The sequence below is a fragment of the Drosophila biarmipes genome, chromosome 3R (genome assembly GCF_025231255.1).
Source record: "Drosophila biarmipes strain raj3 chromosome 3R, RU_DBia_V1.1, whole genome shotgun sequence".
NCBI lineage: Eukaryota > Metazoa > Arthropoda > Insecta > Diptera > Drosophilidae > Drosophila > Drosophila biarmipes.
The window spans coordinates 22,179,990-22,204,479 of NC_066616.1; the positions used below are offsets into that span (position 1 = coordinate 22,179,990).

At 42.8% G+C, this 24,490-nt stretch overlaps 6 protein-coding genes across 10 annotated transcripts; 3 read left to right on the forward strand and 3 right to left on the reverse strand.

The window, feature by feature from the left end:
• The first annotated feature begins 1,461 nt into the window (after window positions 1-1,461).
• Window positions 1,462-3,614, forward strand: LOC108026436 (nucleotide exchange factor Sil1). The gene is made up of 2 exons (XM_017097373.3): window positions 1,462-1,722; window positions 1,785-3,614. Exons 1-2 carry the CDS (start codon window positions 1,587-1,589, stop codon window positions 2,933-2,935), a joined length of 1,287 nt encoding a protein of 428 aa, XP_016952862.1. The 5' UTR covers window positions 1,462-1,586; the 3' UTR covers window positions 2,936-3,614.
• A 1,474-nt stretch (window positions 3,615-5,088) lies between these two features.
• Window positions 5,089-14,171, forward strand: LOC108025982 (protocadherin beta-7). 5 transcript variants are annotated; one of them, XM_044090991.2, is made up of 6 exons: window positions 5,089-5,234; window positions 6,901-7,234; window positions 9,728-10,029; window positions 11,677-12,720; window positions 12,792-13,527; window positions 13,701-14,171. In XM_044090991.2, the coding sequence occupies exons 2-6, from the start codon at window positions 7,174-7,176 to the stop codon at window positions 13,934-13,936; spliced, it is 2,379 nt and encodes a 792-aa protein (XP_043946926.1). In that variant the 5' UTR covers window positions 5,089-5,234; window positions 6,901-7,173; the 3' UTR covers window positions 13,937-14,171. The 5 variants fall into 5 exon arrangements, with proteins under 5 accessions (XP_043946926.1, XP_050744411.1, XP_050744413.1 ...); XM_050888454.1 differs by having other exon boundaries at window positions 5,095-5,244; XM_050888456.1 differs by having other exon boundaries at window positions 5,095-5,244; window positions 13,713-14,171.
• A 16-nt stretch (window positions 14,172-14,187) lies between these two features.
• Window positions 14,188-16,688, reverse strand: LOC108026312 (alpha-1,2-mannosyltransferase ALG9). Its single transcript, XM_017097199.3, has 4 exons — window positions 16,451-16,688; window positions 16,037-16,399; window positions 15,502-15,979; window positions 14,188-15,444 (listed from the first exon to the last, which is right to left on the reverse strand). Exons 1-4 carry the CDS (start codon window positions 16,609-16,611, stop codon window positions 14,572-14,574), a joined length of 1,875 nt encoding a protein of 624 aa, XP_016952688.1. The 5' UTR covers window positions 16,612-16,688; the 3' UTR covers window positions 14,188-14,571.
• Window positions 16,689-16,848: 160 nt separating this feature from the next.
• On the reverse strand, window positions 16,849-18,985 carry LOC108026313 (synaptic vesicle glycoprotein 2B). The gene is made up of 9 exons (XM_017097200.3): window positions 18,895-18,985; window positions 18,668-18,829; window positions 18,441-18,603; window positions 18,209-18,330; window positions 17,733-18,147; window positions 17,555-17,681; window positions 17,207-17,490; window positions 17,024-17,151; window positions 16,849-16,966 (listed from the first exon to the last, which is right to left on the reverse strand). Exons 1-9 carry the CDS (start codon window positions 18,965-18,967, stop codon window positions 16,920-16,922), a joined length of 1,521 nt encoding a protein of 506 aa, XP_016952689.1. The 5' UTR covers window positions 18,968-18,985; the 3' UTR covers window positions 16,849-16,919.
• Window positions 18,986-19,568: 583 nt separating this feature from the next.
• On the reverse strand, window positions 19,569-21,991 carry LOC108026013 (synaptic vesicle glycoprotein 2B). The gene is made up of 9 exons (XM_017096704.3): window positions 21,832-21,991; window positions 21,599-21,760; window positions 21,312-21,474; window positions 20,980-21,101; window positions 20,617-20,923; window positions 20,450-20,557; window positions 20,262-20,394; window positions 19,746-20,157; window positions 19,569-19,685 (listed from the first exon to the last, which is right to left on the reverse strand). The coding sequence occupies exons 1-9, from the start codon at window positions 21,929-21,931 to the stop codon at window positions 19,651-19,653; spliced, it is 1,542 nt and encodes a 513-aa protein (XP_016952193.1). The 5' UTR covers window positions 21,932-21,991; the 3' UTR covers window positions 19,569-19,650.
• A 1,318-nt stretch (window positions 21,992-23,309) lies between these two features.
• On the forward strand, window positions 23,310-24,157 carry LOC108026264 (uncharacterized). The gene is made up of 2 exons (XM_017097123.3): window positions 23,310-23,529; window positions 23,589-24,157. The coding sequence occupies exons 1-2, from the start codon at window positions 23,386-23,388 to the stop codon at window positions 23,976-23,978; spliced, it is 534 nt and encodes a 177-aa protein (XP_016952612.1). The 5' UTR covers window positions 23,310-23,385; the 3' UTR covers window positions 23,979-24,157.
• Window positions 24,158-24,490: the final 333 nt, after the last annotated feature.

The window sequence follows — 24,490 nt, forward strand, 5'->3', positions numbered from 1 at the left end:
ATCTAGAACTAACTAGAAATAGCAGTCGATATACATATATTATAACTATAGATCATCATCGCTTTTCAAAGAAGAAATCCTAAATGAAAAGACATCCCTGAGTCATTATATAAATTATAAATGATCGACATTATAACCATAAATCTTCATTACTTTTCAGAGGAGAATGCATCATCCCAAGGCTCAAAGCCTTGGGAAACCCGAAGAATTTCCGTTCGTCCACAAAGATAAATCTCTTGGGCAACAGCTCAATTCCGAACATAAACCAATTAGACACCAGCGGGCATTTCAGACGACATCAAACAGGTTCCAACGGCACTCTTAATGGATTCGCCGGCTAAAAGCTGCCCCGAGGTGGCTTCACTTTCGAACTATTCGGACGGGCGGCGTTTCGAATTCAAATTCAATTTGCCAAATTCTAGTTAGAGGCTTCTGGCGTTCGTCATCGGCAATTAGCATATGCGGTGTGATTGCTTTATATACTATAGGCTGCGATTGGCATGAAACCGGCATTTTGTTTATTTACCCATCCAATTGGCGCCAGGTGAGTCCACATATCTTGTTTGGACTCCCAATTCCCAGACGCTGTCGTAGACATCGGCATTACAGCGGTCCCAAATTCGGAGGGGGCGCCTAAGAATGATACGGAAAAGCTGTTAATATATGCGAACACGCGTTTATTTTATTACGGCGGGCTGCCCTATGAATCGCTTTGCATCATAGATTTAATTGTGTTTGAATTTGATTCATCTGACGTAAACATGATTCGGCTTTTGGAAATTCAGTAAATAGTACATAACTAGTCTATCCACTTTGCTAGGTCGTGGAAAGCTTGTGAGTGACGTTACGCTTTGGTTTTTAAGGAATTCATGATGAGTTTTGGAATTTTTTCGGGAGTTCTGGTTTAGATTTGACGCTTCTGAATGGCATTAAATTTTGTTTGTTTCTCCTATTCCTTTTCCTAAATATTATTATAAAATTGCAAATTAGATCTTGTTTTGGGAACTTTTTTTAGGTGTTATTTGAACAGGCTTATAATGACAGTTACTAATAGCTACCAACAAACAAATTAACATATGTTTATGTGTTTTTAAGGTGACAAAATTTAAGTTTCGTAGTCTAGAAAGTTCTTTAGACGGAGCTAAACATATTTCGCAACAAAGTTTTCTAACTGTTCTATTTTTAAATTTATAATTTGTTCCCTAAATTATAATTATAAAAACAGGAATAATAGGAAGATCTTTATTAAAACATAAAATTAGTGATTTTTTATATTTTAATCTAAAAGTCTGAATAAAGGTCTTAAAGTGTATTCATATATTTCCTGTTTAAAATAATGTATATGATTTGATACCTTTTTAAATTTTAAATCAAATTGTAACCGTTGTGGACTGGTTCCACCTTACTGGTTCCATTCGGAACCCTTCCAATGATGTGGTATTATTACTGGAACGACCAACGGGCACACCACCGACCACATCCACATCAGTATTCCGAAGTCGGATTTGAAAACCCTCACGAAACTTATTTAAAACCCGGTGAAATACAACTTGGACACATTCTGGAGACGAGACAGGTGAATCAGCATGAGTGGAAAGCGGATAGTTTGCCTCCTGACCAGTGTCCTGATCCTGGCCAGCCTGCAAGTGGCGGCGGCAACGGAAACGGACAACAAAACCAGTGAATTCGTGGCCACCAAGGAATGGCAGGTGATTGCGGAAGGTAAGGGCTAGCCGGGTTAACTTTCCGATGACGTGTACTGAGCGGAGACCCCTTCCCCCCAGGTCAAGCCATTCCCAAGGGCCTCCACGTGCGCATCAACATGCAGACCGGACTCAAGGAGGCCAAACTGCTGGACGAAAGCGAACGTGGCACTGCGCTGCAGAGTCAACCGGCGGATCAGAAGACCCAGGATCAGGATGACAACGAACCCCTGGCCCTGGACTACAAGCCGGACATCATCGAGGAGTCGCTGCGTCGGGTCAAGGAGCAGGAGAAGAGCTACGCGGAGCTGCGCAAGGCCTACAAGGAGTTCCAGAAGAACTTTCGCACGGACGGGGAGCTGATTGTTCAGCTGATCGATCAGTACCGGAACTTCAGCAAGACGCCGCTGGAGTCGGAGATGCGCTCCAAGCTGGAGTGTCTGGAGAACCTGGAGTACTTGCTGCACCAGATCGACAATGCCCTGATGTTCATCGATAATGGCGGGCTGGACGACGTCCTCCTGCCCATTGTGGTCAACGATACGAACACCTCGCTGAGGGTCTCGGCCATGCGGGTGCTGGGCTCCCTGGCGAGCAACAATCCCAAGGCCCAGATCAAGGTGTTCGAGAAGAACTTTGGCTCGCATCTGGCCCAGATCCTGACCAGCTCCGGGAACGCTGCAGAGATCTCTGCTGCACTTCATGCTTTTGGAGCTCTGTTGCGGAAGTTTCCGCTAGCCCAGCAGCGAGTGCTGTCCACTTCGGGCACACAGGCTCTGATAAAGGTACTGCAAAGTCCAGATGTGGAGCTGCGAAGCAAGGCCAAAGTGGTGACCCTCATCAGTGACCTGGTACTGGAGAAGCGGTCCGTGCTGGAGGCTAGCAAAGATGCGCCCGAAGCGGCCTCCACGATGGCGCAATATGTGCTCCTGGAGTTCGAACCCTGGCTACAAACGCAGGGCTACTGTGCGGCTGTGGACAGTGTCCTGACCAAGGACTTCCTGCATCTTCTAGAGCAACCCGAGGTGGTGGAACAGTTCGCCATTGCCCTGGAGACCACCGAGAATCTGTGTCTTGCCTCCTGGTCACAAAGTGCGGGTCTCAGACACGCCCTGCTCACGGTTCGCAACCGATATGCCAACACCGAGGACGAGTACCGACTGGAGGTGTCCCAGATCCTGGCCAAGCTGTGCGAGAGATTGTTCAACAAGCCGAAACACACCGAACTGTAATCCTAGCCAATTACCTTGTAAAAGTTTTAGTTAATTGTAAGCAGAGTTTGAATGTAATTCATAGCCAAGCCACAGATCCCACATGTTCAGGCTAAGTGAATATGATAACTAAGTTGCCAAGTACTTGTGATGCGAAAATAATGCTCCTTTTGCGAAAAGTGTACACTTTGTCATTATTATAAGAAGCTACTTATATGTATGGTTTCGATCAGCAATTTAGATTCGGTAATAAACCTTAATTTATTTTTTAAACAGAGGCTGAAGAATAGAAATGCCAATTCTAAACTAAGATCTCATTTTTAAAACAGTCTACTTTCTTAGCTCGAAATTTTTCCTTATCTGAAAGATATATTTGTTTTAAAATTGGCCTACTTTAGAGAGACATTTTTATGGTTTCTAAATACCTTTGCTTAAGTTAATATAGAACTTAGGTTTATCTTTAAATTGTATTTTAATTTGTCCATACCTATCTAAGAAAATTCTTTCTTTTAAGAACTTGCAGAGTTGAGACCCCGAAATAGACTGGCCAACTAGGGAGTATCTTCCTTACACGATAAATAATCCCACGATTCCCAGTGTTCTCTAAACATTGTTATTTCTGTGTACATATATATGTCAAATAAAAAGCAATATAAAGTTAATAAACTTTTCTCAAAAGTCATAATAGTTATATCAAAAACATATACTTTTCCTGTAGATTGTGTGATAAAAGATATTATTCCAGACAAGAAAAGAAACTGTATTTCCAATCAGAATATCACATTAGGAATTCCAACCCCCTGTGGAACTTTAGACCCATTTAAAGACCCGATAAGGCGGGCATAATCGACCTGGCCATAAAGTAAGTCAAAAGGGTCGGAAGGAAAGCAAAAAGCGAAGAAAGCATGTCCCAAAAAACCACTCGAAGTTTGCATGTACGTTTGTAAAGGAAGCCCAAGGAACAAGGAAAGCCTGGCACGAAACTGTACAGGAAGAGAAAGGACTTCGGAGCGGGAGAGTGCAATTATGTGCCGGCGACGTCCAGGGCGGGAATTACAGCAATTAACGGCAGTCACATGCAAATGCAATGTCACTGGAGCTGAGTCACGCAGCTGGAAGGGTCAGGTGGAATGGAAGGGGAGAGCCTGGAAGGGAGACCGGCTAGGACGCCGCCTTCGTTCCCATGGCTACTCCACACAATGTAAACAGAGAGAGGCTCCAAGCGAGAGAGAGAGAGAGCAAGGGGTTGCAAAGCCGGCTCAGTGGAGCACAACGAAGAGCGGCACTGCCTCCTGGCCTGGAATCCACTCGTACTCATCAATTCCAGCTGGGGCGCGTGCGCTGTGGCAACAAGCCGTTGTTGTTGTCATGGCTCTGCCGCCGCCGCTTTCCGTTTCTTCTTGCTTCTTTCCAGCCGAAACGCTTGACGAGTGATGTGGAAACATTTTCAACACAAGTAAAAGCTGGCGTCCAGAGAGGCTTCCACCGTTTAGTCACAGCAGGGGTCAAAATAATAGGGTTTTACCAAACAATTTAAATTTCAAATTTGAGAACAAACTACCAAACAATTTAAAATTCAAATTTGAGAACAAATTTTTCACATGTTTTTTAGTAATTTAAAATTTTGGTATAAGCATATTTTAAGTTCAGAAAGTTCGATGACTGAAATAATGTTTTGGTAAGGAACCGTTAAATCCTTTGAGAACAAATTCTCTTAATTTTGGATTTCGTTCAGCTTTCACTGTAATTACCTAGTAAAAATTTAAAAAAATCAAGTTTTTATTGTGATAGTTATAAATTGTTGTTTTAAATTTCTTCTTAAGCCTGTTCAACATATTTTTAGTTCAGAAAGAATGAAAAACGTTTGGTTATTCCTTAGTTCCTGTGAGAACAAACTTTTCTAGCTAATGCAAAAATGTTACGCCCAAAAGCCGTTGTACAAAAGTTAACATTTCCTCATTTCAATTATTTGGTTATAGTTAGTCACGGTTTATATTTTTCTAAACTTCAATAAATGTTACTGTTTTTTTGGCCCGGCCTGTGGGCATGTGTGCATGCATGATGGTGAGCACAAGTCCAACGCACACCGGCTTTACAGGCTGTTGCTGCTTTTATTGCTGTCGGTTGTTAGGGGCGCGACTTTGGCAACATTATGGAAAATCAGTTTGTGTTTGGATCGCGATGCGAGGAGCTCGTTCAGCGCTGCGGAGTACTAAATAAACCCAATTCTGGCCAACTTTGTTCTTTGTCCAATGCAACCACAATCGTAACAATGAAATGAGTTACATTTAGTGCAACCGAAACCAAAAAAAAGGATTAAGTGCGTGTTTGTAAAGGATTAAAGCTGTTAAACTCAAAATAATAATAGCAGGTCCTCTTGAACAGGGGTTAATAAATTTGATTTTCGGAAGTGCCCATAATAAAAGAAAACACACTCACTCACACTTCATTATTTTTAAGAATTAGAAAAGTTTTCACTCTCTCAGTTCTCATCTTAATCCCCGTGTCAGGAAAAGTATCTTCTGAAAGATAGAAAAGCGATATATATAAATGAGTCATTTGAAAAATGGTTTGCAGTAATGAAAGTGACAGGAAAAATTTTAGCTATGGATTGTTTTTCATTGGTAATAACTTCAGGAAGCAGAGCGGTTTAAATACAAATTTAAATAGATGTGAAATTAAGTAGTATTTTTCACAAATAAGATTCGATATGATAAACATAATTAGTGAGATTATTATGGTACTTTATCTCGTCCAGTTTGATTGACATCTTTTTATCATTGCCGGAATCAATAACTTGTGGCCAATTAAACATCCCATATGCTATAAATCAGACCACGCTTTTTTTTGGTTGGAAAAACTCCAGGGAAAACAAGTTCACAGTCCGCGGCCCAGGCGAATATTGGAAAATGTAACCGTTTTTACACAGGTGAATGACTTTTTTGTGCGCTTCCGCGGGCTTCCGGTCAAAAAAGCGTTTTCATTTTCGCCATCGACCATCGGCCAACGGCCAACGGCCAGCGGCTGATTTGTATGCAAATGTTTGTCTGTCCCCTCAAACCTCCGGATCCAACCATCATCAACAACCACCCCAGTGCAACACGCCTCCCACTCCCCACACTTTCCCCACCCACCTGCTGTGGTATGCCATAAATCCTGGCCAGGAGGAAGCTCCTGTGGGTCGTGTAAACGGCGTTTGAAATTCTTCCACTCGTTCAAAAATACCGGAACCAAGGAAACAAAAACAAAAACATTCCCACTGTTGTTGTCTTTATACCCTTCGGAGTTATAAAGGTATTGAAGTTTGATCTTGAATTTGGTTCTAGTAAATAGGATCGTAACATAATATCTTATGATAAGCAGTTTATGGGTTTATTTAGTAATACTGGATCTAGAATTTTTATGATCCCTTATTATAACAACTGGATGGCTATAACGAACTGCTAATTTGATGATCTTTATTATAACTATTAAATTAGATTATTATTTCTTTAATAAGCTTAGGATAATTTAGTTTTAGACCAAGACAGATACATCCCTAAAATAGTCCCAAAAACATTGTTGATAGGATACTTATAGCTTCGGTCTCTGAAAGGCATCATCCCCTTCTGGCTTGTGTTATTCTTGGAGTTTCTGGTGGAATAAAATGCCGCCAATTCCGTTGGTGACAACAGTGTGGCAACCGAGCGAGCGACCCGACTCCAAACTCCCAACTTGGAGGTGACATGTGTGCGACATTTGGCCCACAACCAGAAGACAATGGAAAAGGAAGCAGGCGGGGTGGCAGAATATGCTAAAGATGAGGCACGACTTTCAGTCGCTAGAAGGTGGAGCGGTGGGGAGTGGAGTGCTAATGTTCCAGTTGCTTTGGTTTCTGTGCCAAAGTGTTTTGTCTATCTAATAATCTTGTAATAATCTAGAAGAGCCTGGTTTCCCCCCATGCCCACACCATTATCCATTTCAAATTGCCATTTTGCGAATTACAGAGCTCGACAAAGGAAAAGTTGCACATAAATAGAGAACGTTTTATGGCACATCGGAGATGTACTTAAATTTATTGCTAAAGTAAGAGATTATCTGAAAGACGAACCGGTTGAACAAGAGTGTTAAAAACTGAATATGGAAAGTGCGGGGGAGCTCCAAGTGAAGTGATCAGAAAAACGATACTATTATAGTTTGTGTGAAGTGTTATGTTGCTCTAAGAGGCTGAGGAACCATCAATATACTTGATTACTGATCCCAAAATACTGCCGGACAAAATGTGGATAAACCATCACTGGACGTGCTACGTGTTCTTCACTCTCTGCTGCCTGAATAGAGGTGAGTTCTTAAAAAATACTTCTGAAAGGGAATCCTTATAAGTAGGGGTTTGAGTATTTCAGCAGCGCATGCCAGTAATTACAGAGCCTTGCTAATGGCATGGTTATTGACTTGGAATGTTGGTTAAGTAACTGCAGATCCAAGTGTCGTCTTTGATAATCGAAAACAAACAAAGCAATTAACCGCATGTAACCCTCGAAAAGTAAAACTGAAAAATAGTGAAATTCCTAGCGAGACTCAAAAAATCAAAGAGAAAAGTCAGTTCAGAAAACAAACGGAGACGTCAACGTCGTTCTGGTCCAACGATTTATGACGGATAAAACTTTTTACGTGACTTACTGGGGTTTTGCCAGCGCCCGAGCCGAACCCCCCTTGGAGCAGCTGTCAAATGGTTTGCCTTTCCTGGATATGGATACGCAGGCCGATTGTGGTCATGAGCTGCTCCAGTTTCAAGTTCCATTTAGTGCATTAATTTCGGTTCATTACAATGTCATACTTGAGTGATATTGTTAGTCAGCTTGGGCTAAGAACATACACTTCTTTAATGGCTCTGTCACAGTTCAAGCTCCTCCCTAACGGGTTTTGCCATAACCCCCATTTGGATACTTAAGCCCGGCTTGACCTGTGCCACAAAATTGATTGCGAAATACTTATGTCGATGCTTACGATGTTTAACCAGACAGAACTCGCATGGAGCGGAGCCACAAGTTGCTGTTGACTGGCGGGCCCGAATCGGAATCCCAAAAATAAACCCCTATACCTTATAGCTCGTGTGCCTTATGCCAAAGTCAGTGGCCCAGACCGAGGAGTTTGTCGTTTCGTTGGCGTTTTCATGAAAATCACCAAGCTGAACGGGCACTTTTTCTCTTTTTTTCGGCTTTCATGGTGTTGTTTTATCAAAAGAAACCAAAACAAACCGAAATGAAAATTTGTTTTCTGAACTTTTTGATTGTTGAAACTTTTCCCCGCCATATTCATATGCACACCCACGGGGTATTCGGCCAAATTTGTTCAGCCGACTCAGCCAACTCACTTTCATTTGTCTTACACTCCCCGACTTAGCAAAAATAAAAATAAGAGTAGAACTTATGTAATCTTTAGTTGGGTTTCGGGTTTGGTCTCTAATCTCCACTTTATTTGCGTAAAGCTTCGCGGATTTACGCTTGAGGTATTTGCACCCTATGGATGAGTTTTGGAATCCGATGACTCTAATTAGTCTTGGTTTTTAGATAAGGAGGATTGCGTACACGGATTCGCCACTAATTAGGATAGTGGGGCAATCGAAGTGGGTTTAATCTTGGGCTGGATGCCACTGCGTAATCCCGATTTCAATTTGCGCTCTCAAAACTTTCCATTTTCTCCAGAAAGTAGTGCATGTGGTTTATGAACAGACGTGAGCTATCAGCACACATCTGAGAGATTTTGTAATAAATCCGGAGCAATTAGACTAATTTCCAAAACACTTTTAAGTGTCTAAGAAAGTCCGCGAACAGAGATCTCCATTGCCATGTGCATTGCCCAATGTCACAACAATTAACCTACAACGGAGATCTTGAAAACGAGCAGAAGATTTCACTCCGCCAGATCTCTTCTGTAGGCCTCGTGGGGAAAATCCCGCCGGAGATGACTGGCGACCCGCAGTCAGGGTCATTGCAAACCGTTTATAACAAGAACAACCGTTTACCAGAACGAAATTGAAAAAAAAAAAACACAAACAAACTGAAATTATACTGTTAGCACATAATTAGAACTTGTTCTTCAGGTGGTCAAGGGGTTGGAGGTAAAAACCGGAACCCTTCAAGGGAAATACTTATGAGACTTTGCAGTTGCACTGTCCAGAAAAGGTGTTATGTCATGCTCCCATGGGAGTTGAGTAATTACATTCTGGGTGTTCAAGTAAAAGTTCCTAAATTGCTTATAAAAGTACCGACTTTCTTCGATTATTTTCGCTATAGTCTTGAACCAATTTGCCTAGGAGTAGGGCAAGTGCTTGCAACAATTTGCATGGCCATCCCAAGCTTACCCATTGCACACTAACACAATTAGATATCAGAGCTTGTCCGGAAACGCAAATCAGCTGAGGAGCGGCCGGGGCAGTTACCCACATGGCCATCTGCTTGGACCCACGGTGGTTGCTCTTCGCCGCTGCAGCGGTGGCCGAAAATTGCAGCACTCGGAGTGAAAGAAAACGGAAGCTTAGTAGAGCGTATCCGAGGTACGAGCAAACATGTCTGGCGATTCGGACAGGTGGCTCACTGGAACACAAACACTGGACCATCCCGAGCTCTCTGTGGTGGCTTCCTCTGCCTGTCGCTGCAATTTGCTTTTAATTTGCAATTATCAGGACGGACCGAAAGTAAGCCTGAAAGGGAGAGAGACCAAATTGTAGAGCCATGTTTGAAAAGTGTTTACAGTGCACCACTTCGTAGGCCAAAGATATCAAAGATATATATGTTCTTCATAATATATTTTTCTATTTTCCTCCCTTTTCAGCCACTTTTGGAGCTATTCTGGACTCACGTTGCTATCTGGAGGGCGGAGGTTCTGCGGAAAGCTTCCTGGCCACCGAGGACCTGGCGGTGGGTTCCATAATCGGCAAGTTGAGGATAAACGGAGATCCCAATGCCGAGACAGGGGACATCAATCTTTCGCTGAGAGAGAAGAATGCTCCAGTGGAGATACATGCCGGGACCAAGGAGCTAGCCCTGTCGGTGGAACTCGACAAGGAGGGTGTGCGAGGTCCCTCGTCCATCTATGTGAATGTCATCTGCGTACGGCGACATTCTACGGATCCGGTGAGAATTTTGATTAATATTAAAGATCTTTCATAGAGAATTAGGGAAACGAGGGCTTTGTCATTAGGGCTAAGAAATATAAAATTATAGCAATGAGAATCCATTTGAAAAATTCTGTGAACCTAAAGAAGTGAAGGTGGACGGGAATCAGTTTAAGCCAGCCTAATGGGAATCAATATAAGACCTCAGGGGTGGTGGCTAAGCACTTGTCGATCAGGTTAACACCGCAATTAATCAGGCGTTCTGGTCAGTGGCCCACATCGACCGCATTTCCTCGAAGTTCTTCCTGTCGGCCACTTTCCAACCGCATTCCGCACCTGCGAGGGCACCTTTCGTGCAATGGGCAACCAATTAACCTATATAGCCTAAGTTGCCACCTTCTTGAATCCCCACCGTTCCTTCGCCAGGCAGTGCGTGTTCCCTGGGGGACAAGCTAAGCTTGTTAAATTTCGGTAAACACGATTCGATGCTCCCGGCTCTGCGGCTATTCGAGGAACTCTATAAACAATTGAAAACTTTTGCCAGACAATGAACGCCCATTTCAATTTTAGAATCAACAACCCGCTAGCTGCAACTTCAACAGCCACTATTGCTGCTATTGCATCTGGAAAGCCAAGGAGCCATGGCAGGAGGAGCTCCCACCTGGCAGGCAGCCCCTTTTGGCGCCTGTGGTTAGCCCCAGCTTGGTGGCCATAAATTAGCCATTAAGGCTTCCGCTTGCGGGTAGGAATCCAGGCATGGGGCCTTGGAGGAGTCGGGGATGGCCTGGTTTGGGTGGCGGGGTCCGCTAAACATGCAAATGTATGCAGGACATTCGGCGGCGTGCTTGGGCTTTGAACTCCTGCGAGGTCAGTGACCAGCTCATATAAGGTGTTCGTTTTGAAGAGCACACACTCGAAAAATTGGTTACGCTACACTGTCAAAAATTTAGGATATACACTGAAGAGAGTAGGTAGAATAGCTGTCCAAAGCAGTTTGTCTTTTATTATCGCATAACTTTTGACCAAGTTACACCAAAAAAGGTGAAAGAAAAATATTGATTTTTGTCCAAAAATTAAAAAACTTTAAATTTCATCCAAAAAAATCAGTTTTTTGGGCGAAACACGATAAGTAATGGTCCAAAAATGGAATGTCATACCTTGTTGATCTCGTACAAAAATTTCCAATTAACTGGCATTCACACCAAAAAAATTTTATTTTTTGCCAAATTTTCGCAAAAAAAGACGATGCTACCCCTTGTAAAATAAGTGAAAATTTTCCAAATTTTTTAGTTTTTGAAATCAGCCAGAAAATAACTGCGATCAATTGACAAACTTTTTAGATTTCCAAAACAGTGCGCCTTTCAGGTTTTGGACAATTTTTGACCAAGTTACACCACAAAAGGTCAAAGAAAAAAACGGGTTTTGGACGAAAACCAAAAATCTTAATTTTCACAAAAAAAAAAAAAGATTTTTGTGCGAAAAAATAGAATTCATGGTCATAAAATAGAATTTCGTACCTTGTTGAACTTATTATAAAATTCCTAGCCAATTGGCATTCACAACTTAAAAAAAATTATTTTTCACCAATTTTTTCAAAAGTACGATGGTTGGATAAAAACTTTTACTTTTTCTGACTTGCTTACTCAATTTTCCCTCTCGCCCACAGAGTTTCGTCATTCCCGTAAATGTGCGAGTTACTGATGTGAACGACAATGCCCCTGAGTGGATCGGAACACCCTACACGTTGACCCTCTCGGAGGTTACAGTTCCGGGAACCAGAATCCTGCAGGGCGCCCGTGCCGAGGATGCCGACCAACCGGGACCCTTCTCCACGGTGGAGTACCAGGTGCTACCGGGGCCATACTCGGAGTATGTGCAGTTCCTCAATCCCCTCGAAGGCACGCTGGTCCTAAGGAAAGCTCTCGACTACGAGCAGCTAAGGAATTTCACCGTGAAACTAAGGGCTCAAGATCAGGGAACACCGCCCCGTCACTCGGACACCCTGCTCCGGGTGGTCATCACGGACGCAGATGACCAGAACCCAAAGTTCCAGCGGGAGTCCTACAGCGCAGAGATACCAGTGGACGGCAGGCCGGGAGAGCTGCGCATGCGACCGGAGCCACTGAAGGCGGTGGATCAGGACGAGGGCATCTGTGCCCCCATCCAGTACACAATAGTCCAATCGCAGGACGCCAAGTACTTTCGCATCCATCCTCACAACGGAGCAATCAGCTTACTGACCCCCATTGGATATGCCGATGTGGCCAATGGCGCTACCCTGGTGGTTAAGGCCACGCAGATCGACAATCCCGATCGGTACGCTCTAACCACTGTCCAGTTAACGCGACCTGGTAGCCACAGTGATCTCAGCACTCTGGCCTTCGTCCAGAAGAGATTCGTAATGCGCATTCGCGAGGATACAGCGGTGGGCAATCGGATTCTGGCTCTGCCCACCAATAAGCCCGGTAAACATCTCAAGTACACCATTCCCGATCCGGTGAACTCGCAGTTCTTCAGCGTGGGATCGCTGGGCGAACTGGTACTGGCCAAACCCCTGGACTACGAGAAGATGACGAAGCATGAGTTCCAGGTGCTAGCCACCGATGGAATGACCAACAGCACCGCGGAACTCACGCTGGACGTAATTGACGTAAATGACTGGGAACCTCGGTTCCGGGAAACACACTACGAGTTTATGGTGCCCAAAAGCGTTAGTATTCTATGTGACATCATATCTTATCAACTGTTTAACCTTACCTTTTTTCTTTTTCACCCATTCAGCAGTCCTTGCAATCCCGCGTGGATTCCTTCGAGGGCGTGCTTATTGGCAAGGTGGAGGCTGCTGACGGAGATCGCAATGATAAACTGGAACTCTCGCTGCGTGGTCAGCACGCTGGTCTGTTTGAGATTGATGCCACCGGAAACATCTACATGCGCCCGGAGCAGCTGCAGAGCCTCAATGAGTCCACGGTCCATCTGATAGCCATCGCAACGGACACGGGGGTGCCTCCAAGGAGCACCTCAGTTCCCGTTAGCGTGACAATGGAGGGGCTAACCCTGGCTCAATCCGGTTGGAACAGCAATATGCTGGGCATGTTCGGCATGATCATGGGTCTCTTCCTGATGATCATAGTGGCGCTCAGCTGCTACATTGTGCGGTCCAAAAAGCAGGGAAAGAGTGCCTCTAGCGGATTGGGTCTCGGCCGGAATCGGGTGCACAGCCAGGCGCATAGCAGTGTGTCCTCAGCCAATCTGGTTACCCACGAGAAGCTGGCGGGGAATGGCAACGGCAATGGAGCGAGTGTGACGAGCGGTGGTGTCTCTGTGCTGCACATGAAGCACGGTGGCAATATCACCATGGCCAATCCTATAAACAATGGCCTGCATCATGTGGCCAGTGGAGCCAGTAGTAGCATGGCACTCGGAAGTTCCGCCGCCTTGCTGGAGCGTGAGCGGGAACGAGAAAGGGAGCGGGATCGGGAGCGTCAGCGGGAGAGCTATGCGGCCACAGTGCGCAGTAAGTGGCAGTCAATCCTAATCTTCCTCAAGGATGCAACTCCTCCATGTTAAGTTTGATCCAAATTGAAAATATAAAGACATAAAAATTAAGTAAATTTTTAACCGGACTTGCATCCCTGATCTTTCCCAACATTTTGCCCCAATCTCACCCGAAACATTCACTATTAAAAGTCTTCTTGCCAGGCATAGTTTCACGCGCCTCTGCTAACGGCCAGCTATTCGAGGAGGACGAGATCGAGCACGACTCCCTGCAGACAGAGAACAACAACCGCAAAGTGGCGGCCACGGGAGCTGCAAGTGGCGGGGTCACCACTATCACAACCACCTCGGCCAATGCGGGCTCGAATCTGCTATCCGCCACCGATGCCATGGGTTCCTCGGAGAACAACTTGACGGTATACTTTTAGAACTGCGGGAGCCAGCTCCTTCCGGAGAGCTTGTAAATATCGCTGCTAAGTCAGTTTAGGATTAGGTTTAGTCCCCGCACACGTGTATGTACATTGAGTAGACCAAATATAGCATTGTAAACAGACCCAGCACACGATCTAGGCTAAGTCCAAGCGATTTCCATTGTAAAGTTTTGCTTCCCAGATTTTAAGTGGATTCGTCCAATAAAGTTTTCGACATTCAAGCATGTTGGCCCCTTCCATGCAAACAGTTTTCCTTACGAATCTCGTTGTTTATATTCTTGACACTTAAGTTCTACTTCGATTCTGGTGATCTTCACAACTTTGGCATGGACAAAACAAAAATAATTAAAAACGGTTGACAAACATAGAACAAAAAATATATAGAAGAAGGTAGGTAGTAAGTAGGTTGTTCATTTTAGTGTGGAGTAGGGAAGATTAAAATGGGGCGGAAAGTTCTTAGTCGGAAAGCATAATAGCTCCAATATGAATCAAGTATTGAAGCCACAGTTTCTTAAGCATAGTCGCCTGGAATTATTTTTAGATTTAAGATGTTTAAGGAAAAAAATAAGTGAACCGCTAAGGATAAAATGCTGCTCGGCATGATTCCAGACTCCTTCGATCTGGACCTGCCTTTACCTGCCATTTCGTTTCGTTTTTCGCTTAAGCAGGTTAAAGTCTCCATACTGAATGTGATTGTCTGTCAGGAATGGCACATAGAAGGCACGTAAAACCTTATGAGACTTCTCCGGAATCAGGAAGGGCAGGCTCTTCATCACCGACCACTCCTTGGATCGCTTTGAATAGTTGGGTTCCAGAGTCGTATATTTGCCTTCATCGAAATCGACGAGGAAATCGCAGCGGTCATAGTCGAAGTACATGTGTTCGTTTTCCTGGTTGAGATCGTTAAAGTACGGATGCACCACCATGGTGGCGTTTTGGCCTCTATCATAGTACGCGGGCAGCATTCCCCGGAACTCCGATTTCAGGAAACGAAGACGGAAATTCTTGGCGGGAAAGAAGAAGCTGCCCGGATAGCGATGCCAATCCTTGCCAATGCACACATTGTATATCACATCTGGGTCGTATTGCGGGGTAGCCTTGAACTGGTTCAGTTCCAGCATCAAATCCATCGGCGCGTGGTAGTTCCTGTAGAGGGCAAATACGCGGGAAAGTCCCAGCAATGTGCTCGTCACCATTACCAGGATGGCTATGAACATGCTGTGATCCAGATAATGCACTCCCGACTTAATTTTGAACACCAGCGATTTGATGCGAAAGAAGATGCGCTGATAGACATCCACAGTGATTGCTCCACAAAGCGAGATCAAAGGGTATACAGGGAACAGGAAGCGCTCCTCCTTATGCGGCTGGGCAAAAAAGACGAGAAGCCACAGGTAGAGGGGAGCCAGCGAGATGTAATGGGGAAAATTCAGCGTTGATTTCGACTTGGCTGGCACAATCAGATAGTCCATGACCAGCATGATGGGTAGTTGAAGAGCCAGAAGCTAGAAGGTAAGAAAAGTTGTTAAAGAGTTCTAAAGAAATATGGTATTTCAACTCACCCAGATAATGTTAAAGTTAAGGAAACCATTGATGATGTAGTAACTCAGTGGTTCGGTGCCAAAAATGTTTGGTCCATGGCTGGTGAACACATTATACCACACAATATTCAGAGGAGCAAATGTCAGTTTGCCAAAGTAGCTCGTATCAATGGCAATCATGGGAATGGCCACGGTGGCGCCCGATATCAGAGTCCACTGCACAAAGGTCTTCCAATCCCGTTGCCTGAGTAGCATTTCCAGCACCAGCGGAATGCCAATAAGCGCAGCAAAAGGCCAACCCAGTAGAGCGGATATAGCCGTGAGGAATATGGCAAAACAATAGTTTTGCTGCCACCAGGCGGCTAGGGCAGCACATCCAAAGTACATGGAAAAGGAGGAGGGCAGTAGAGCTGTGCTGGACACAAACATGCCCACACTAAAGAGCTGAAATATCAGCCACAGACGGCCGATGTGTATTCCAAACTCCTGGCAAATGGACCTGAAATGGGATTGATGTTATGATAGATGGCGGCAGGGATTGGTCTGTTCTACTTACTTGTACATGTATCTCTCCATTACGGCGCAGGCGAAGCCCAACATACAGCGCACCATGTAGAAGATGAGAATGGGACTGGGATTGAACAACTTTTGGTAGAAGTAACCGGGCACGCCCTGCAGCAGCAGGTAGGTGTAGGATCGGAGTCCAAACTGCGGGCTGTACTCCCACGTCTGCAGTCCGTGGCCGTTGATGATGTAGTGCAGGGGTTCCCAGTAGTTAAAGGTCTCATCACAGTCTGCGATGTAGGCCCAAATGGCGCTGCACAACCTGGCACTCACGAAGGTTTTGAAGGCGGTCTGCACACTGGGCATTATGGGGTTGGGCATGCCCTTCTCCTGGCTTTCACTCGTGGACGGCTTGCTGTGGATCATCGCATTAGGTTGGAATCAGGTAATGTGGATACCGCCTTACCGCTTTTTGGTATCCTTCTCCTTCTTCTTGCCGGCCGGTGCGACGTCTTTCGTCTTGTCGTTGCTGCCATTCAGGCCCAGTCGCTTGGGCGGCTTCTTCGACAGAATCTGGTTGTCCGCCTTGTTGGCTATGTAGCGAGCCCGCGCAGCCGGAGGCGCCATAATCCGGACTTTTTGCTAAAATTGCCGGTGAAAAACTTGCAAAGTATTGTATATTATCAATATTATGTGGCGAACGTTATCGATAGCAGCACATTTATCGGTTACGTGCTCGTGAGTTTGGGCAGTGCAGTTAGGGTATTCGTGCAAACACGACTATTATCGATATATCGAATTGTATATTAACGGATTTTCAAATTCTCATGTTCGGGGTCACCATTGAATAAAAATAACAACAACTTTAATATTTATACATTTAATAACCAAAGTTGAAGAAGAAAAAATATACAAAGGCAATGGTGAAAAAGGTATTAAGCTGAGTTGCGAATTGGCAGGTAATGAACAATAACAATACACACTGAAAACAAAAAATTATTTTAAAAAGAGATTAGCTAGGTAAGTTTAAGTTACTTACCAATAAGAGTGCAAGTAAACATGGCAAAGGTTGTATTGCAGTAAGGTTGCAGCATAACTCCCATTAAGTTCGTGGCTGCGATAATCCCAAGTCGACCCAGGGACATGCAAAAGCTAACTGCCTTTGATCTGATTAAAGAACACATAAAATTATTTCAAATTGGATTTAACTATTGGGATTTACCTCAAGTGCGTTGGGACCAGATCAACGATAGCGCCTATCATAATGGAAATCGAGAGCCCAGGCAAAAGAATGTAAAGACAGAACAAAACAAGGACTCCAGTGGGATTTTCCATAAAGTGTAGCAGAACCCCACTTAACACAGCAACCGCAAGTGCAGCTAAGAGCACATTCTTCCTACCCAAAGGATTAAGTATCACTCCTTGAATGGAGAATCCAATCAAAAATGCGAAGCCTACAACGAGGTTATCAATATAGGTTTTGCTAGATATGGGATCCGTGCAGTCCTTAAATAGTAGGAAATATACATATTATAAGGGGAACTTCAGTTAAAATATTAAAAATATTTACCAAGGTTGCGGTTACATTCGGTTGCTCTACGGGTACGCTTAGAATCTCACAAACCGTTGAGGAATTGTTTTCGGCACCTGATGAGCGGTTAACAATTTCTGGAAACCAAAGTTGCATGCCGTTGGAACTAAAAGGTAACAAATAATAATTAAAGCTTGCTGAAATTCCATTAAATTACCTGAAAAACATTCCGAATAGCGCCAGGTTACACAGAATAAAATTGAATCCATGGGGCTTGTGGAAAAGAGGAATTGTTGCTCTGCAAATCTTGGACAAAATACCACATCCTTGACTTTCTGCCAACAAGTTCTCGCCAGCCGGATCTTCTGATTTCAGTGTAAACTCATCACAGTTGAGGACTTGGTGTATGGACTTTCCCCGGTTAAATTTGCTGATCCAGCCAACAGCTTCTATGGCCTCTTTGTTCTTTTCTTGGGATAGTAACAGTTTCGGGCTCTCGGGATAGTAGAGTAATATCAAGCCGCCAATGAGTCCTGGTAGCAGGCTAACTAGCAATATTAAACGCCATGGTCGAAATACAAAGTCTCCAATGGTGATAGCCCAGTTTGACGAGAGTACAAGCCAGGCAGTTGCTATAAGGTTAAGAAACCTAAGTGCATTGTTCATTATTAATCTATTTAAATGTATTCTCACCTGGTACATAAATGGCCGTAACGCTGACAAACATTGTTGAATAGTTAATCGCCACAGCGCGATGTCGGGGTATATTGAATTCACTTAGGTATGGATAAAGTGCTGCTGATACTGCGCCGACACTGCAATCGTATTACAATTGACAATTACAAGTCGCATTACAAGTGAAAATTACCTCACTACAGCTACATAATAGTCATGAGAAGATATGGAAAGTACTTTTCAAACATACCTGATTCCAACCAGAAGGTTTATAATGTTGAACAGCCAAACGCTGGTAACGAACATCAGAATAAATTGCAGGCCATTGCTGGCGAAATTACCATAAAGCAAAACTTTCCGGCGCCCTATATCGTCGCTGATGTAGCCCCAGATGTAGGTAGACAGGAAGATACCTGTGTAAATACGAGGAAATTCCATTGTTTGCTCTTCAATACACCCTCCCTGATCTTGACTCACCTGTTACACTGGCCGCCATCATCACACCCTTTTCGGCCTGTGTCGTTTCGAACTCACAGTGCGAGGCGATCACAATAATACTCATGGCTTGTTGGGCGGCCACAGATGTGATTGTCAGCAGTCCGCTGACAAGCAGGAGTATCCATTGCGTTTTCCCATAACCTGGTATCCCAAAATTCCATGTAGTGTCCGGAGATTGACAAGAGAGATTTCAACTTCAGACTTACCGATCTTGTCCAATATCGCGTCGTAGTCCCACACATTCGGGCCGAGGGTATTGCTCTCCAGCGAGCTGTGCATCTTGACATTCCCAAGATATTTGGCGACTGGTCAGCCAGTTAGTGCAACACTTGCTTTTAAGCATTGTATTCTAATAACCCCCTGTGGAACGCTCGAGCGACATGTGAACCGCAAACCAGTTCTGAGATAAAAGGTCTCGCTGAGAGATCTTGGCCACATCAATGAATTGGATTGTATATGCAAACTGGTTGAGAGAGAACCCAAGTATGCTGTGTTTATATTAAAAGCACTGTGGGGGTGGTTTATTTTATACTATCAGTTCGACTAGAGCCCACTAGAATAAAAATAAAAGGTTTTTTGTTGTGCTAATATTTATTTAAGCATTGATCAGCCAACTTAATGGCATAATGGCGGGTTCCAAGACGTCCTCGTTCCCAAAAAATATATATATAAAGAATAATAAAATGTTTCCAGAAAAACAGGATCATTCTTAAATTCAAAACGGCTGCATGATCCAAGTAAAGTTTATGGTGAGTTCCTATTGTAGTGCCTCGGCCGGTTTTAGCCCCATTCTCTTTTTAAGAACAAGGTAATAAAAACCCAACTTAATTTAACCAGCCCAAATTAAAGTTATGGTAGACGAAAAAAGAACAAGTACAAAATCGTTGCTTAATTAAAACATTTTTTTTAAATGGTACATAATTTACTAACTAACTAACCTACTTAAGTTAAAATGGCAAATCTCAAATGGGCAACAGCAACGTCAAGCTCGCACAAACTAAAAAGGTAAAATATTAATACTTGCTATCGAAATTATTATATTCTATACTATGCTCACCCAGCACAAATCCGGAGAAGACCCCAAAAGTGAGGGAGCAATACGACTCCAGGAGCACCCCGATGATATTACTTCCAAAGACGCTGCCCGTGCGGCCCAGCATCAGGCAAATGCAGACCGCTTTTCCGCGAAGGTGGGTGGGTACCAGGTCGACGACTGCCCCGCTCAGAATCGACACACAAAGTCCCGGCAATACCAGATATAGACAGAAGCAAACCACAATCACGACCTCGTCTTTGATAAAGATTAAGGCGACTGCACAAGCTCCGGCCAGGGTAAGGCCAATTGCAATAGAGGCCTTGCGACCAATGGTTTTCAAAACAAAACCCATCAGTATGTAGCCAACAATCAGGGCCGATCCGTAGGTAATCGTGTCTATGTAACTCTTTGTGTTTATGTGATCCACGCAGATCTGCAAGATAATTGAAGAAAGGGAAGGGTTAACTATAGCCTACTTATGAGCTGCCCATAGACCCGATCCCAATTAAAAGTACCATTGTTATCCATTTCACTTACCTTATTGGTAGCATTGGCTTGCATTAGATCTATTGAAGCATCAATAACCTGACAAACTGTCATTGAATCCTCAGCTTCATTTGAACCCAAGCGATTTTGTATTTCAGGATACCAAAGACCCATTCCAGAAGAGCTATTATTAAATCAAATATTTATGTAATGTAAAATAAAAAAAAAAAATTACTTACCTGAAAAATAAACCACACATTATGGTACAGCTAATAACAAAGTTTACCAAATGGGGTCTCTTCAGCAGAGGCAAGGTTTCCTTCCACATCTTCTTGATCGTGGTGAACCTAAAAAACAGCTTTTAGTTTTTTTTTAGCTCACTATTTGGCCTGTAAACTGAACTTACGCTGACTTAGAAATAAGTAAAATATTTTCTCCATCCGAATGATCTTCTGTTCTCAGCTTATGGACCTTGAATTCATGCAAGTGTTTGCCGGAATTCTTTACTGCAATCCAATCGACGGCTGCAAAGGCCTCTTCATTTTTATGCAGGGAAATTAGGATCTTGGGACTTTCAGGAAGGGACCACAGCATAATGGTTCCTATGACACCGGGCAGCAAGTAGAAAATGGTCAGCAATCGCCAAGGACGGAATGAGAAGTCCTCCGTCACGCTGAAGCTCCAATTCATTGAAAGGATCAACCAGGCAATAGCTAGAGGTTCGCATTTAAGGATTACTTAATCTTGAAACGGTTGGGTTATAGATTACCTGGTACATAGACCGTTGATACTCCCACAAAAAGACTGGCATAGTTAATGGCGATGGGTCTATGACGAGGCGTAAAGAATTCGCCAAGGTAAGCATAGGTCGTTGATGAAGCTCCCGCAATGCTGTATAAGTAATTACAATTTTTTTATTAATGGAAAAGTTTTCTTATGACTGATAACTAGTTTTCTTTTTATTACTTTGCTTAATATCAGGGAAAAGCAGTTGATTTGGGTTAAGGCCGGCTGTGCATCAACTTACAGCCCTTACAAATAACAATAAAACACTTCCCCTTATAACAGATAATAAATTGTTAGCTTTAGGTAAGCACTTACAAAAATCCAACTGCAAAGCGTATAAAGACGTAAAACCAGTAATTCGGAATCACTGTGGAGCATAGTGATAGGACATTTCCGGCGATCGTCGTATATATCAATACTGGCCTTCGACCTATGGTGTCACTCAGGTAACCCCAAAAGTAGGAAGAGCAGAATATGCCTGGAAAATAGTAAGAGCCCACGTGAAGTGTACAACCGTGAAAACGTGAAAGATAAAGTTTTACTCATGCTGATTATACTAATTTATGCAATGCGAAGTGGAGACGCAAAAAGTGCTTACTCACCGATGAAACTGGCGGCACTCATGATCGCCTTATCCATGGAGTTCGTGTTGAAATCGCACTGGGAAACAATCGTGATGTAGGACATGCCCATGGTCTCGTTGATGACCATCATGAGCAGAAGTCCTGCCGCAAAAAGGACGATCCACTGAACTCGACCGAATCCTGGGATGTATTAATTATGGAATCTCATTTTAATATGGAGTTTTAAATGTTTTTTGGGACATTTGCACTACCGATTATTTGCAGCACTTCCTCATACTCATGGCCAGCATTGGGATCTCCGCCCGCCGATTTGGGCTTCTCCTCAACATCTTGGGCTGTTTCCGAACTCATTTTCAGCACTTGGATTCACTTTCTAAACTTCTGGCATTCCCGAACCTGCGACAAACTAAAACTGAAGCAGATACCTGGGTTGAGTGGGTATAAAAGCAGTGGCAGTGGCAGTGGCAGCGGCAGCATTTGATTCGAGTGATAGAGGACGCCCCTAGAGGTTGGGTTATCAGACGGAACCATAAAGATAATTGAGGGTCTAGAAGATATTCTGTTTATTTATCAAATGTGTATCACTCATTTGCTACGACTGGAATCTTAAAAAAAAAGAAGATCGCCCCCTCCCCCACCGGAACCGCCTAGTTTATTCCGTTTTTTCAATTCATTAGAGCAAATAATGTAAAGGTTGGCTTCATTCGCCACCAGGTGCGGTCATAAATTCGCGTGTAATCACACAGTGTAACAAATTTGGGGAAAATATTTGAGTAAAGTAAGTAATTACAATTCTTAGGCATTGATAATTCTATTTAAAAATTAATAATATATTGTTATCTATATTTATAGTCATATGACTCTTCCTAAATATTTCCACTAGGGGGTAAAAATAAGAAGAGAAATATATATTTAACATAAAAAATATGTTATCTGGCCTTAGGAATTTAATTTACAGCTTATTATCATTATAAAAGTTATTTTTACAAAATTAAAGCAACACCCCCAGGGAAACACTTATTTTGTTAAAGAGTGACACTCTTGGGGCAATAATTGTTGACGAATGCAATTAGGTGTAGGCTTACTTACAGTAGCAACAGTTCTTTCACAAAAAATATTATGTTTATTTGTTTACCCTCTAATGTTTATGATAATTAAAAGTGTGAAAACGGAATGCCACTTGGGGCTTACCGACATAAATCCTGAGCCACATGTCGACATACATGTTTGCTTGTGGGGAAGTTTGCCTACGAGACTGCACCTTGAAGCGACCCTATTGACACCCACATAAGGCTTTCTTCAAAAAGTTCTTTGAGAATTTATAAAACTTAAATATTAAATTAAGACTGTTCTTTTTAGAATTAATAATATAACCTTGATGGCTATTGATTAAAATAAATTAAGACCTTTAAAACCACATTCACTATACAATTTTTTTTGTTTAATTTATACCAAATCTAAAAAAAATGAACCCATTTTTTTATCAGGAGTTAATATTGATCTTTTCACTTCGGAGAAAAATTAGGAACTGAGTAAAATCAAAGTCAGATTAAACGATGGAGTTTTTTCTGCTAGCAAGTTTAATATTATTATAATATTATTTGAAAATACTATGCGAATATTAATGTTAATTATTTGAATTCGATAAATGAAAATATTAATTGGTTCAAAGGCACGAGGTACCACTGTTTTTTTATCGATAACATTATGTGGAACTATCGCATTGGGTCTATCGATGGCTGTTGACACGTCCAGTTTATTTATTTACAATTTGTCGAAAAGCAGAATCACATTAGTTGCAATTTATGGCTGATTTTCAAGAGCAGCTGCGACAATATCGCCTCCAAAAAAGAAGGAAGGAAACGGTTGACAACTTCAAGGACAAACTCCGCAGATTCTGGATGTTGGGAACCGGGGCTAACAAAGATACAACGATAGAGGTACAACAGGTAAGAACACCAAACATTTCTCCTTTATCCAACATTATTTAATATTATTATGTATATAGGTACCAACTAAAGCTGAAGTTGCTTCGGAAAACTCACAGGATGAGGCAGGAACCTCCAGTGAAAACGAACTGTTGCCAGAGGAGAGCCCCTCCAGATCCACGGATCATCACCACAGGGAAAACAATGCCCTGAAGTACACCCTCTGGGCTGTCTATCTTCTGTTCTGGATCACCCTCTATGTGATTGCTATAAAGCTGAGTTTCGGCTTGGTTTTTCTAATGTTGTCGGCACTTTTTGGCATCTACTTCAACACCCGAACGGAGCCAAAGAAGCGGAACGAGATGAGCGCCTATAGTGTCTTCAACAAAAATTGTGAGAGTATAGATGGCACCTTGAAGGCCGAGCAGTTCGAACGAGAAATTCGCTATGGATCGGGAAGTGTACGCTAGTAGTGTTCAAAGAGTTCTATCATTAACTGTAATATAGGTAATATATCAACATATTGTTTGGCTGTAAAAGATACGAACCTTTAAAGTATCTCATGACATGTTACCATTAACTGTTTTAACCCTGCGTCTATGCGATAAATATTTTCAATAATAACTTCTTACTCGTATTACCCAAGAAATATTTAAGATACAGTTGTAAGGTTTCTATCTTTTTTATTGGTAAAGTATAAATTCATAATTTTGTCAACGTTTTCCACAAAAAACAAATCAAATTTCGTTTATCAGTTGCCTCAATTTGAATATCATTGAATTGATTATTTTAAATAAGTGCATACAATATTTTAGATTAGGTCCTATTTATTAGCTAGCCTTACAGTCTGCGATTTATCTAACAACAAGTATTTATATACACCATTAGTTATTGGTTACACATTTCCATGCGTGCTTTCATTAAATTTAATAAGGCTGTTGAAATAGTTTCTAGAAAGTTAATGTTTTAGGCCTTAGTGCAT